General features: G+C 38.7%; 1 protein-coding gene across 1 annotated transcript in view; it reads left to right on the forward strand.

Annotated features, from left to right (window-relative positions):
• The window catches only part of FBXL17 (F-box and leucine rich repeat protein 17), a 953,351-nt gene that overhangs the window by 6,670 nt on the left and 930,552 nt on the right, over positions 1-16,129 (forward strand). The window contains exon 2 of the mRNA XM_089654419.1: positions 6,114-6,236. Within this exon, the coding sequence (XP_089510545.1) occupies positions 6,114-6,236 (123 nt within the window). The remainder of the gene's footprint in view (positions 1-6,113; positions 6,237-16,129) is intronic.

Consider the following 16,129-nt stretch of genomic DNA (forward strand, 5'->3'; position numbering starts at 1 on the left):
CTTTTGGCAGTGTGGGCAGGTGCCAAGTCCTGCTGGAAAGTGAAGTCAGCAACCCCATAAAGCTTGTCTGTGGAAGGAAGCATGAAGTGCTCCAAAATCTCCTGGTAGATGGCTGCGTTATCCCTGGACTTAATGAAGCACAATGGACACACACCAGCAGATGACAGCAGACTGTGGAAACATCACACTGGACTTCAAGCATCTTGCAGTGTGTGCCTCTCCATTCTTCCTCCATACCCTGGGTCCTTGGTTTCCAAATGAGATGCAAAAGTTGCTCTCATCAGAAAAGAGGACTTTGGACCACTGAGCAACAGACCAGGTCTGTTTATCTTTAGCCCAGGTAAGACGCTTCTGACGTTGTTTATTGTTCAGGGGTGGCTTGACAAGAGGAATACGACATTTGAAGCCCATGTCCAGGATCCGTCTTTGTGTGGTGTCTCTTGATGCACTGACTCCAGCCTCAGTCCACTCCTTGTGAAAGTCCCCAACACTTTTGAATGGCCTTTTCCTGACAATCCTCTCCAGGCTGCGGTCATCCCTGCTGCTTGTGCACCTTTTTCTTCCACATAACTTTCTAATAAATGTGCTTTGATACAGCACTTTGGGAACATCCAACTTCTTTTGCAATTACCTTTTGAGGCTTTCCCTCCTTATGGAGGGTGTCAATGATGGTTTTCTGCACAACTGTCAGGTCAGCAGTCTTTCCCATGATTGTGAGTCCTATTGAACCAGACTGAGAGACCATTTAAAGGCTCAGGAGCCCTTTGCAGGTGTTATGGCTTAATTAGCTGATTAGAGTGGGACACTTTGAGCCTAGAATATTGCACCTTTTCACAATATTCTAATTTTCTGAGATTGTGGATTTGGGGTTTTCATGAGCTGTAAGCCATAATCATCACAATTATGACAAATCATGGCTTGAACTATCTTGCTTTGCATGTAATGAGTATATCTCATATATTAGTTTCACCTTTTAAGTTGTATTACTAAAATAAAGGAACTTTTGCACGATATTCTAATTTTTTCGAGTTTCACCTGTGTATACAAATAAGGAGGAGCATACGGATGAACGTTTCCATTCAGCGGGACAGCGGTAGTAGTATTTGTTAGACTGCTCCAGGAATGGCATTTTTGCAGGCAATTGCATTTACAGAGAAGGGCCCGTGCTTTGCCTTGCATTTCATTCCATATGGTGACAGTTTGCTGAGTTTATACAGGACTCTGCTGTTCTGATGATACTGCCATCTTGTGCTTAATCGATATATTGCTGGATGTTCATCATAGGTGGTGCAGATATGCACTCCAGAACGTGAGTGCATTTCCTATGTTTTATTGCTTAATAAAAGTTTAAAAGGATAAAGCACTATGTTGAGTTCTTTTTAATGAGGAATATGGATGACACTAAGACATTTATTAGGAGGAAGCATACTTTGGAGACCCTATTTCAACCAGCTGATCTTCTGAGTCCAAATTGGACCAAAAGTGCATTTAGACCATAACATTGTGCAATGAGAGGTCACACTGCGTGAGGTGAGCAGATATATGGTGGAGGATGTTTTCTCACTGGAATTTGTGACAGCTGCACATATTTTTGTAATCCACAGGAGGCTTTACATAAGAACACTATTTTGATTGGACTTGAGTTTATAATGACTTTTTGGTTGATTCAATATTCTTTGTTTTGGTTTGGGTGATTTTTGGTTTTCGTATTTAATGTTTTGTTTTTCACATTTTTTGATTCACGGGTATTGAGTATTTTTTTTGATGTAGCGCAGCATTTTTTCTTCACTTTTATTCTTATCCCACCATATATTTTACCTCAGGGGGTCTGATGTTAAACCTGAATCCTCATCTCTCAAGTAGTGGTTCTGGCTAGTTCACTGGATTGTTTTAAAAAAGTCCTGGATTATTTCCTAGATACACAGAATATAACTGCATACTAATATTTATAGGTAAAGTTGATCCAGGGAATATCTGATTTGCCTCTCGGGGGATCAGGAAGGAATTCCCACTGCAGCAAAATTGGATCAAGTTTTGTTTTTTGTTTTTTTTTTTTGCTTTCCACTGTATCAACTGTGGGTATAGGATTGTGTGATTTTTTTTTTTTTTTTTTTTTCTCCCCCCCCCCCCCCCTTCTATTGGTTGAACTGGATGAATGATCAATGTAGCTGTAAGATGAGTACCACTGCCCCCCTCCCTGTGACAGAAGTATGGGGAGAACTTCCCTGTACAAGTTGTCACTTTTTAAAAAGAGCACGGCTGTGCGTGGATCTGCCCACATGGCCGTGTCATTCATTCAGAGTGTTTTATGAATGAACTACAGGTCCCTACAGCCTTAGTGCTCTCCAACGCCGTGGTAATTCATTGAATCTTCCTGTCAGTATATCTGTTTGCTCGTATGGGATGTATTTATTGACAGATCTGCAGGAGACGTGCATGGCACCAGGGATCTGCTGATCGCTGGTACAATGCTTTACAGGTTCCTGGACCCGAAAATAATAAATGCACATTTTTTTTTTTACCTGCAAAAAAATGTGAATGTATTATTGTTGGCCCAAAAATGAACTTATCCTTTAAGCAGGAAAATTTTATAAATTCGCACACTTCTATATTTACTTTAGGAGGTTGTTCAGAAGGGATTACCACCTCGTACCCTTATGGTACAGATTGCAGCACTTCCAGTCTTCTTGGAAATTAGACTTGCAGAAGATCTTAGTCATGAGCTTTATAGTACTATATCTAGGGAATCTTGCGTGTCTAGAGTGGCCAAAACCACAGCTCCCAGGGATTTGGCTTTAGTACTAAAAGCCATCACTAAATAGAACTCTTTTAATCCATAGGTGACTTCGCTGTTTGGTTTCTTACCCTTAAGATAGTCTCCCTACTAGCTGTTAATTTGTCTAGGAGGATTGAGGTCATGCAAACTTTGTTTAGCAAAGGTCCTTATGTGATGATTTTACTGGATGGGGTTATTCTTAAACCTGATCTTATGTACCTTGGAGGTTATCCTGCAAAGTTTTTACAGTTCCCCTAAGAATAAAAAAAAGAGACCTTTTTTTTTTTTCTTGATGTAAGAAGATGTTTGTTCAAGTATTTTAAATACTTGGACCACCACACCAGCTGCAGGAGCACTGACCATGCATCATCCATGGGGAGGCAAGACCGGACAGTGGGGAATATGTGTGGTGTTCACCTTTTTTATTTGTTTCTGAAAAGGTGAAGCGACATTTTAAAGGGCTAATTTACTACTCTTGCTGCTTTTGCCGCTTTAACAAGTTGAGTCCCAGGTGGCATTATAAAATGGTGCAGACAGGGGCTCTTTACCCCAGTGCTGTTTTAAAACACCATCTGGGCTCAGCAGGTTCTGTGGCCCCTCACAAGCTCTAGCACTGGATTCACTGGCTGTCCGTGAGAAGCCAGAACTCTAGTTCCAAGCCCAAGATCATAAATGATTAGCTCCTGGTTTTCCAATCTTCTACACAGTGTTCCACAGGAGCACCTGTAGCAAATCAATAGAAGCACAATGCTTCCATATTGTGTGTTATGCTTAAAGGTATGTTACATCACAGTTTTTCCTCCCAGTATGGAGGATTGAGCATAGCTGTTGAAATTCTGTTTTTTAACCTATCCTTGAATCAGTTGGTCAGTATTATAGTGATCTAATGGTAGCTGATTTCAGACAGACAAGTACAAATGATCTGTTGCTGAACAGCTACATGGGGAGAGTCTGGATCTCCACTGACAAGATCCAAACATCCCCTCATGAGGGTCAATCTTAATGTTGTGCTAGCAGTTTATGCAAACTCTTTTTTTTTTTTTTTTTTTCTTTTTTTTTTTTAAATATGTTGCTCCTGAGCAGCGGTTTTGGCTAGTAGTATCCCTATACACAGCTAAGTGCTCTAAAACAAAAGGAAGAAGTGCGCATGGACAGTTGGCATACAATACTGCTTAATTTAGATCTGAACTGAAAATGAGAAGTCTGAATGCAGTAAGTTTTACATTAACCATTTACACAATGAGATCCCATAGTAAAAGAAATGTACTGCCCAGAGCCAGTGAAAGTATCCACCTGCTGATTCCAAAACCACCGCCAGGTACTGATGCTCAAAACCGAGCCCCTCAGACTCAATATCACAAATAAGTGAGAAAAGCAGAGCTGCACACTGAATGTCAGTCTAGTGACAGGTCATTAAACGATCACCTGATCGTCTAATCTATTGCTAGGCTGACATTCAAGGTATGGCTCTATTTTTCTCACGTAATTTACACAAATCCTGTTTTACCTTCTGCATGCATCGCAATGTAGCGCTGAAAGGGGAATAAAGCTGTCTTAAAATAAAACAAATATGTTCACTTTGCGCTTTGCCATATACATTATAAAAGTGATTTAATCTCTTGCATTGTTTAGCCTCCCTATTCCTAAAAAGAAAGCATAAATATGGGCTAGGGATGGCTTAAGGCTGGATTTTAATAGTAAAACTCTTGACTAAATTGGTCTAAAGGTAGAAGTTGTTTATACCTTAATTCATTCTCTGCATTAAGATTAACCACTTGCCAACCATGCTATAGCCGATTGGCAGCTACCACGTGGTTGTCCAGTCCTGGGAGGGTGTCATATGACGTCCTCCTGTGTGCCCCCGGGGGCACGCACCCGGCGATCTTGGTGATCGCTGTGTCCTACAGACACAGCTGATCATGTGATGTGGTAAAACGCCAGTTACAGCGTCCTTTTACCAAGTGATCCAATGACACAGCAGATCACCAGTAAATGCAGTTGCCAGTTATCGGCTGCACTTTCCTCACGCTGTGACAGTACTGCCGATAACCGGCAATTGTCAGAGGATGGAAAGGCACCGTTCATCAGGGCACTGATTATCAGTACCTGATGAATCAGTGCCCAGCAGTGCAATCCACCAGTGCTGCCCAGCAGTGCCACCCACCTGTGACCATCAGTGCCTAGTAGTGCCACCCACCAGTTCCCAGCAGTGCCAACCATTAGTGCGCCAGTCAGTGCCACCAGTCAGTGCCACCCATCAGTGCTGCCCATCAGTACCGCCTATCAGTGCCTGTCATTGTTGTGTATCAGTGTAGCATCATCCGTGCCACCTCATCAATGCCGCCTATCAGTGCAGCTTCATCAACGTACATCAGTGAAGGATAAAAATTACCTCTTTGCAAAATTTTATAATAGAAACAAAGAAAAACTTTTTTTTTATTCAAATTTTTTGCTTTTTTTGTTTTATAGCGCATAAAATAAAACACCCAGCAGCGATTAAATACCACCAAAAGAAAGCTCTATTTGTGTGAAAAAAATGCTAAAAATTTTATATGGGTACAGTGTTGCATGACCACATGATTGTCATTCAAAGTGTGACAGCGCTGAAAGCTGAAGATTGGCCTGGGCAGGAAGGGGGTATAAGTGCCCGGTAAGCAAGTGGTTAAAACGCTTCCAATGTCTTTGCCTTCCCATCCCCTTCACCTCTCTTGATCCAGCGCTGTCCCTGCCGGCAGCCCTGCTCTCCTCTCTTCCTGCATTCACAGGCTTTACTGAGAGCTAGGCTGTGTGTGTCAGTGGACACTCACAGCCTGGCTCAGGACATGCCCACTGCAGGAATGGAGAGTGCCATCAAGGGATTCCAGAAGAGGAGGTAAGAGACTACTCTGTGCAATACTACTGCATACTACTAAGCACAGTATAACGTTTAATTAAAAAAAAAAACCTGAAGACTTACAATCATAAGATAATTGATTTGCAATGTGTTACCTGGACAGCATAAGCAGATTACATATTGTTTTTTAACTTTTGATTATGACCCACTAAACACATTTGTTTGGTCACCAAAAGAGTATTAATGGTGATAGTTTTGCTGCTTTGCTGCTCTGCTAACTAGTGGTTTTCTGAGAAAACACTTATTAAACTGTATGGGTTTAATGAGGTTTTCATTAGGGTATACTTAATGCTGCTGTGTCCTATTTTACTGTATCTTTTACACGTAATGAGCGTATTTTAACTGGCTTACTTTAATAGTCCATTGTGCATGTGCAGTTTGTAAAATTAGAAACATTTTCAGCATTACAGTGTAAACCACTGATCTGATGTATTCTCTTCACAGATTTTATCTCTCTTGTCCCTGAATGAACGTTGTCTTTCAGCATCACTTGTGTGTAAGTACTGGCGGGACCTTTGCTTGGACTTTCAGTTTTGGAAGCAACTGGATCTCAGCAGTCGTCAACAGGTACTTTTTGATAAATGTTTTAAATGCAGATTATAATTGCTGATTTATGAAAACAGTTGTAAATTATTTTTTTTCTTAAAGGATAAGTATAGCCAATGCTTTTTTGGTTTGATTGACCGCAGCAGGAACCAATAGTTTTCACTGCTGCCTCTTTGTCTTTTGAGGAGAGAAAGAGAGCAGCACTGCTCCTCTCAGGCACAGCACTGGATTAAAATAGGAATTAGGTCAGTGTTTTGGGAGGGGGTTGGGGGAGCTGAACATGTAAGTTTTTTTGTGTAATTGTTTTAAGGGGGCATTACTAAAGTTTTTTTTTTTTTTTTTTTTTTTTTTTTTTTTAATGCTATAGTTAGTCATTCCACACACAGCTCAAAACAGACCTGTCAGTGATGAGGTTGGCATAGAACAATCTTACAAATAACTTTCGAATGGCAGAGAATATTCATGGTTGGGAGTACATTAAAAGGGGTAAAATGAAAGGTGGAGCAGCATTTTATAATTTTATAATTGCTTTGTGATTGGGTAGCTAATTTCTCTCATATGTATGTTGTTTGTGGCACCATATGGAGTGGAACTTCTTTTCTTTGTAATTTTATTGCAGCAGTAAGGTTTTCCATGTGGTTAAATTTCCTTGACTACAGAAATCTATTGACCAATGGAGGGAGGGGCAGGGATTTCTTTTTCTGTTTAGTGAGATACAGGCCCTTGTTGCATTTAAAACATAGATAAGTAAGGGATTTTGTTACTTTCTCTGGGTAATCATTTAGGCTCCTTGCACACTAGTGTTTTCTAAGCTCCTAGATGCTGTTATTAACATTTTTTGCTGCTCTTAGAAGCTAAATAGTGTTATCCTATGTGTCCATACACACTATTTTAGGCTATTAGCATTTTTTGAGCTTCAGTGTCTAAAAGCAGAAAACAAATTGTTGTATAGTTTTTTGGAGCATTTTTCAAACAGAAAAAATGCTAAATGCTCCTAAACACTACTAAATGCTACTAAAATGCTTCTTACAGCTTTTTTCTAGCTTTTATTTCCCTCTACATGTACTATAAAAATGCTGATCTAACACTCATTGCTTCTGAACACTACTAAAACGTTAATAAAAACGCTGTTAGCAACGTTTTTTGTCCAGCGTTCTTTCCAGTGTTTTATGAGCTTAAAACAAAGTTAGTGTGCATGGAGCCTTTTAAGTGTTTTTGGTTTATCCATGACCTCTAACCATGGCACACTGAAAAATAGCTTGGAGAGGTGTAACATGCTGGTTAAGCTGAATTGTGCACTTGATAAAAAAGTGTATAGGTTATCCTTGATGAAAACTACATCTGAGAAAAATCATTAGATTCAGAGAGAAAGGCAGTTGACGTTTTTATGTACATATCCAATTTTTTTTTTTTTAAATTAAGCTAAAAGTAGCTGAGCTATGTATAATGATCTGCTATATTAAACCACTTCATGATGTAAGGTAAAACAAATCCAATAGCCTGAACACAGTTTTGCAACTTTATACATGTTTGTAAAATTGTACATATCATTACAACTACTTAGTATAGTCAGGTGAATTATACCTTGGTTTTTATCCGGACAAATTGACCTTTGATTTGGTGGTAAATGGTAATCGATATCTCCTGATTTTATTATTATTATCAAAGGAAAATGGCACCAAATAGTAAAATTGTTTTGTTTAATTTAGCTGTATATTTCTTGCTATTACCATAACCTACCCAAACCAAAATAAATTCTCCTGCTCTTGTTCATCACAGAGATACCACATATGGGGGAGATTAGAGAACTAAATGCATGGCTAAAGACTTGGTGTATGAGGGAAGGATTTGGGTTTCTAGAGCACTGGGCTGACATTTCATTGGGGTGCAACCTATATGCTAGAGATAGTTTGTACCTAAATGGAAGGGGGTCTGCTGTGCTGGGGGAGAGCTTTATGGGATGGCTAGAGGGGTATTTAAACTAGCATCGAGGGGGAAGGGAGAATTACCGTAAATTATAATGGGGCAGACAGAGCAGATAGGGGTCAGTCCTTATTAGTGGGTGGAATGGGGAAAAATGGGGGGAGGCCTATGGCTGGTGATAAGAAGGTTCCCTATGTTACAAACAACCTTTGGAATTCCTACCATTTGTTCGAAAATAAAAAAATATGCAAAATACAAGTGCACAAGGTGTCAATGAATTAAAGTGTTTGTTCACCAATGCCAGAAGTCTGCCAAGCAAAATAGGTGAGTTGGAAGCTTTGGTGCAGGAACAGAACTATGATTTAATTGGTATTGCTGCATCTTGGCTTCATTCTTCACATTCCTGGCTATGTTCTCTTTTGGAGAGAAAGGGGAAAAAGGAAAGGTGGTAGTGTCTGTCTCTATGTGAGAAGTGATCTCAGAGCGAGTGTGAAAGAGGACCTAGTTGATGGAGAGTGTGATGAGGCTGAAGGCATTATGGGTGGAACTGCACATTGGCGGTGCATACTACAAAGGTAATATTTGGAGCTTGTTATAGGCCACCCAGTGATAATGAGGAGGTGGAGACTCAGTTCCTTGCACAGATCAAAAGATCTGCAAGGGCTGGGACAGTGATAATAATTGGGTATTTTAACTACCCGGAAATTGGCTGGAGTTAAGGCACTGCAGGAACAGTTAAAGGGCAAAAATTTATAAACCTACTACAGGACAATTTTGTGGTAAAGTTCATAGAGACCCGAACTAGGAATGATGCTCTGCTGAACCTGGTAATCACAAACCATGCAGAGCTTATGTCCATATAAAAGAACGTCTGGGTAACCGTGACCATAAAATGATTTTGTTTATTGTTAGCTGTAAACAGCAAGCACATATGAGAAAAATAAAACCGCTGAATTTTAAGAGAGCTAATTTTCCAAGGCTGAGAACTGCTCTCCAAGACTTAGACTGGGAGGGAATGTTGGCATCGATGATCACAACACAGAAATGGGAGTTCTTCAAAAAGACTGTATGTGAACACACTGCAAAATATATTCCCATGGGCAACATGTTTAAAAGGCTAAAAATCAAACCTATGTGGCCTTACGACCAAAGTTGAAAAAGCCATAGATAATAAGAAAAGAGCTTTTATTAAATATAAAAATGAAGGAATGCTTTCATCGTTTAAACATTACAAAGAATATAACAGAATATGTAAAAAGAAAATCAAGGCCTCAAAAATGTAAAACGAACGACAAATTGCAAAAGATAGCAGGACCAACCCCCAAAAATTCTTCAAATATATTAATAGTAAAAAGGTCCGGTCCAAGCATGTAGGCCCTTTACAGTGGGTGACTGGGGACAAAGAGAAGGCAAATTTATTAAATACCTTCTTCAGCTCTGTGTATGAAAAGGAGCATGGGGGAGCTCTTGTCCATAATGGGCATAGTATTGACACAGCTCCAGATGATCCACATTGGCTCACAACTAATATGATCCAGAAATATATAGAATAAAGGTGAATAAAGCACCTGGACTGGATGGCATACACCCACGGGTCCTTAAAGAATTGAGCTCTGTCATTTCAAAGCCATTGTTTCTAATTTTTAGGGACTCTTTAATGACTGGCGTAGTACCACTGGATTGGCGTAAGGTCAGCATGGTGCCTATATTTAAAAGGGTTCAATATCTTTACCAAGTAATTATAGACCTGTTAGTTTAACATCTATAGTTGGGAAGATACTGGAGAGCTTAATAAAAGACCACATAGATGAGTTCTTGCTGGAAAACAATATTTTAGGCAACAGACAGCATGGATTCATGAAAGACAGAAGTTGTCAAACAAATCTGATTTCTTTTTATGAGGTGAGCAAAACCTTGGACAGAGGGATGGCGGTGGACATGGTATACTTGGATTTTGTAAAAGCGTTTGACACAGTTCCCCACACATGGCTAATGTGTAAGGTAAAGTCTACAGGCTTGGAAAAATCTGTATGTAAATGGGTAGAAAACTGGCTAATAGATCGTATTTAGAGAGTAGTGGTTAATGATTCATACTCTGAATGGTCTAGGGTTGTTAGTGGTGTACCCCAAGGTCCAGTGTTGGGACCCTTACTTTTTAATATATTTATAAACCATATAGGGTCTGGGATTAAATATACCATTTCAGTCTTTGCAGATGACACCAAGCTGTGCAGTGGAATAATGTCCTTAGAGGATGTCTTCAATTTACAAGCCGACTTGAATGCACTGTGCAGTTGGGCAACTATGTGGCAAATGAGGTTTAATGTTGATAAATGTAAGGTTATGCACTTGGGGGTTAAGAATATGTTTGCATCATCCATACTAGGGGGGGGTAAAACTGGGGGAAGCAATGGTGGAGAAGGATCTGGGAGTTCTGGTAGATCACAAGCTTAATAATGGCATGCAATGCCAAGCTGAGGTTTCTAAAGCGAGCAATATCCTCTCTTGTATTAAAAGAGGTATAGACTCCCAAGAGAGATATGTAATTTTACCCCTGTACAAATCATTAGTAAAACCTCATCTGGAATATGCAGTTCAGTTTTGAGCACCATTTCACAAAGAGATAATTGGGGAACTGAAGAAAGTACAGTGAAGGGCAACCAAACTGATAAGAGACATGCAGGAGCTCAGCTATGAGGAAAGATTAGAGGAACTGAATGTATTATCTCTTGAGAAGAGGGGATTAAGGGGGGATATGATCAACATGTATAAATACATCAGTGGTTCATATAGTGAACTCTGTGTAGTTTTTCACCCTGAGGTCATCTTAGAGGACAAGGGGCACTCTTTACGTCTGGAAGAAAAGAAATGTAATCTCCAGTACAGAAAGGTTTCTTCACAATAAGAGCTGTGAAAATGTGGAATAGACCAGCCTTTCTCTGCTAGGGTGCCTTGGCAAAATGTCTAAAAATTGCTCAAAAATTGTATATAAGCCAGCGGGTGGGACAAGTCTGCCTTTTATTTACACAAAGCCATAGGTTTTCATTGTGCACCATTACAACCTTCTAGCCACCAGCATCCTGACAACCAATGACATCATCCGTTAAGGAGGATGTCATCTGCCTGCACAACATTCTAGTTTGACTCTCTCCTGCCCCTCTTCATCAGTGCTGGGATCACATTAGCTCAGTGATGGAGAATAGAGGGAGAAGAGAAACACTGGAATACTACTCAGTACCAGTGTGTAAAAGTGTATTTGCTTTGGAAGAATAAATCACCAGTAATGTTGGGTGTCCTACATGTATAGATGTTGCTGCGTTACATTAAACTATTAGAATATTTTTTCACTTTTTAGAATGGGGTGCCTCTTTAAAATTATGGATAGTCTTGAGGCACACCATTTTAGAATAGGGTGCCTCAAGACTGTCCATTTTTTTAAAGGGTGCCTCGGGGCTGTCCATAATTTTAAAGGGTGCCTTGACTGATAAAAGGTTGAGAAACACTGGAATAGACTTCCTCAAGAGTTAGTTCTGGCCAGCTCAGTGGATTGCTTTAAAAAAGGCCTGGATTCTTTCCTAGATACTCATAATATAACTGGATACTAACATTTATAGGTTAAGTTGGTCCAGGGAATATCCAATTGCCTCTCGGGGGATCAGGAAGGAATTATTTACCTTGCAGGAGCAAATTGTATCATGCTTTGCTGTTTTTTTTTTTTTTTTTGCTTTCATCTGGATCAACTGTGGGTATATCATTATAACTTTTTTTTTTTTTTTAACTAGATGGACTTTTGTCTTTTTTCAGCCACAGTAACTATGTAATTATATACTGTATGTGTATTTTATTGTTTGTACCTGTAGAAGGGCCCATACATTGTTTTTCTACTAAAACACACTGACCCTGACCTTTGGCACTGATCATGACTTTTGACCCTAACCCTGGGACTGACATAGATCAAACCCCAATCTAGCTATTTTTTCTTTTATTTTTTTAAAATTAATATTTAGTTTTTTTTTGTTTTTTTTACATAAATATCTTTGTTTCCTCTTCTATTGCAAGGAGAACAAAACACAGGGGCAGGCTATAGAGTGACTGATCACTGTGTTAGCCAATCAAAAGCTATCACAGTGTTCAGGTGGTCAGCAACCAGGACTTCAGGTTCCCTATTAGGATGTGATTCAGCGCGCTCCCAGCACAGGTACACATAAATTAGATTTCTTGAATAAAAACCCACTTCTGTGGGGCTACATATATCTGTACAGGTGGTGTGAGGAGAATTTTGAGGTTATTAAAAAATAAATAAACATACTGTATATACTTATATCAATAAATACCAGCGCAAACCCACATAATAAATTGCATCACCCAACCCATTAAATTGGTAATTAATAAATATTACAAACTTAAAAAACTGTGACACAAAAACACTTTTGTGTTATTGAAATAGTAATGAAAAAATAAATAAATGATTTTAGAATTAATAAGTCCAGTGACAAAAAATCCCAAAATAACAGTCCCGTGACAAAATTAATTATATTGTAATTTCATTGGATTCTTCCGTGCCTTTGATACCTTCACCATCCACCAGTGCAAAACCAACATTAACCGCACTCACCAGATAATGGTGAGTCAAACGCCTTTCAGGGATATTAAGGGCTCCTGGACCCCCTTTACTTTGTATAAGACCTCCAAATAATGCCTCCTCTCGGATATGGATACCTCTTCTGGTTACTCCTCTCACCGAATCCCCCAGGGAAAATCAGGAAGAAGAAAAAACCATAGTGTGATACCGTAGTGATTTCCAATCAAAAGAATTTCTCCAGACCACTCACATTTTAGCAGGATATAACCCGCATTTTATTGGAACAAAACGATCTTTCTTTAAAAACGATCTATTTTTCATATACAGCGACTTTTGTATAGAGACCCCACAGCCTGGTATACAGCAGGATGACAGACCTCAGATGCAGACTCATCCACTATGCAAAGATGGCCCCTTGGAACGCACCGCTCGGCGTGCGTTCCACTCACCGGAAATGACGTCAGACACCGGAACAGGCAACCGGAAGTGCGTCAACGCGTTTTGCCCCACCCACAGGGCGTTATCAAGACGCTCTTTTCCTCTGCCAAGCCGTTTATAAAGCAGTGGGAGATCCCTCCCACTAATTACCCTGGACACAAAACTATCCATCACCGCCATCTCTCTGTATACCCATGTGAGGTCCCCTCACAACAAAGACAATTACATTTGTATTAAAAACCATACTTTTATCCATAACCTTATGTCTTCTACCCCTAAACATAAGGGTAGAGACAGGGAATTAAGATACATTAATTATTAAAATAAAAATATCAATATAAAAATAAAAATAAATAATAATAATTAAATTAAAATAGAAATAAAAAATATAAAAAATAAATGAAAATGAAAATGAAAAAAATAAAAATAAAAAAATAAAAATAAAAAATATAAATAAAAGTAAAAATAAAAAAACTACATAAAATATATAAAAATAATAATAAAAATAAAAATAAATTAAAAAGGAAAAATGAAAGTAAAATCCAGAAATATATATAATATAAAAATACAAATAACCCCTAATCATGAAAACGCACTTCGGACATTAACTATATTCTACCAATTGGACAAGAAACAGTTTATATCAATATCTGCATTCAACCCATTAGGATACAATGTACCCATCTGGTATATCCACTTCGTTTCATTTTGAGAAACATTTATTACCATATTTCCCCCTCTCCAAGGGGCTTCTACTCTATCTATCCCACAAAATTTCAACGATGCCGGATCTCTATTATGATATTTTCTAAAATGGTATGACAAACTATGATGTTTAAATCCCTTCTTTATGTTTCTAATATGTTCTCCCAACCTGGTGGCAAGTTTTCTCGTTGTTCTCCCTATATACTGGAGTTTGCAAGAGCACTCCAACAAATAGGTGACATGCGTACTGTCACATGATATAAACTTTTTGATCTTATGGGATGCACCATTAAAACAGGATTGAAAATCCTTATAATGCCTTTTACTGTCCCCTTTCAAGGATCTGCAGGCCAAACATCTCCCACACTTGAAAAAACCAGCCCTATCTAGAAATGTAACCACTTTCCTAGGTACATCTGGAACATTTTTCACAAGTCGCGTTCTTAAAGTTGGTGGTTTTCTATAAATAAACAACGGTTTCATAGGTAGCACTTTCCTCAGAGTTTCATCCCTTATTAGAATTCGCCAATATTTTTTAATGATGTTTTCAACCAATTTTTAATGCTTAGAATATCCTGTAATGAAAGCCAAATCTCCTAACTTCTTTTCATTTTCTTTTTTCTTTAAGAGTTCTTCTCTACTAATCTTTCTAACCTGTTCCAATGAAGCAGCCAGAATTTCTTCTCCATAGCCTTTTTCCCTAAACCTTTGCAATAACAACTCAGATTGCTCCAAGAAAACACCTTCATCATCACAATTACGTTTAATCCTAATAAGTTGACTCTTAGGGATGGATTTTAGCCAATTTCTATGATGAAAACTAAAATTTGGAATGTATCCATTCCTATCAACTTCCTTGAAATATGTCTTAGTGCAAAACCTATCATCTTTCTTATAAATTGTCAGATCCAAAAAATCCACTGCCTCTTCACTAATATTTTTGGTAAATGATATATTGAAAGAGTTATTCCCCATCTCTTGGATAAACTCCTCCAATGTTTCTCTTGTACCTTCCCAAATTATAATAATATCATCAATAAATCTTCTATAAACTAGCAACTCTGTAGTTCTTCTCTTGAAAATGGCTTCACTTTCCCATCTACTCATGAACAAATTCGCCACTGATGGTGCATATTTGGCCCCCATGGCCACACCCCTTGCTTGCCTATAATATTTTCCAGAGTACCAAAAGTAATTATGTGACATAGCTAAATTTAAACTATTAAGTATAAATTCAGTTTGCTGTGATTTCAAACCTGCTTTAGCCTCTAAAGCCCACTTAACTGCTCCTAGTGCATCCGAATGTCTTATATTAGTATACAGGGAGTTTACATCCACACTAGCCATCACACATCTCCCCTCTTCCCTAATTCCCCTAATCAGATTGATCAGATCACCACTATCCCTCAGATATGCTGGAAACATAGAAACTAGAGGCTGCAGAAACTTATCCACATATTCACCCAGTCTGCAAAACAAAGAATCTATCCCACTAATAATGGGTCTCCCGGGGGGTTTATTAAGATCTTTGTGGATTTTTGGTAATTGATAGATCACTGGTATTATTGGGGCAGATGGTACCAAATATTTAATCTCCTTTTTGTTAAGTATTCCTCTTTTACCATCCTCTTTGATATGTTTTATTAACAGATTCTTATATTTATTGGTAGGGTTACCCCTTAACAACTCATATGTTTCAACATCGTCTACCAATCTACTTAATTCTGTATAGTAATCTGCCTTATTTAATACCACCAAGCCACCACCCTTGTCTGCTGGCCTTATAACGATATTTTTATTTTCCTCCAGTTTTTTGGGGTCTCTATACAAAAGTCGCTGTATATGAAAAATAGATCGTTTTTAAAGAAAGATCGTTTTGTTCCAATAAAATGCGGGTTATATCCTGCTAAAATGTGAGTGGTCTGGAGAAATTCTTTTGATTGGAAATCACTACGGTATCACACTATGGTTTTTTCTTCTTCCTGATTTTCCCTGGGGGATTCGGTGAGAGGAGTAACCAGAAGAGGTATCCATATCCGAGAGGAGGCATTATTTGGAGGTCTTATACAAAGTAAAGGGGGTCCAGGAGCCCTTAATATCCCTGAAAGGCGTTTGACTCACCATTATCTGGTGAGTGCGGTTAATGTTGGTTTTGCACTGGTGGATGGTGAAGGTATCAAAGGCACGGAAGAATCCAATGAAATTACAATATAATTAATTTTGTCACGGGACTGTTATTTTGGGATTTTTTGTCACTGGACTTATT

Source organism: Staurois parvus, unplaced genomic scaffold (assembly GCF_062004578.1).
Source record: "Staurois parvus isolate SC_StPar_1 unplaced genomic scaffold, SC_StPar_1.0 ptg000768l, whole genome shotgun sequence".
Taxonomy (NCBI): Eukaryota; Metazoa; Chordata; class Amphibia; order Anura; family Ranidae; genus Staurois; species Staurois parvus.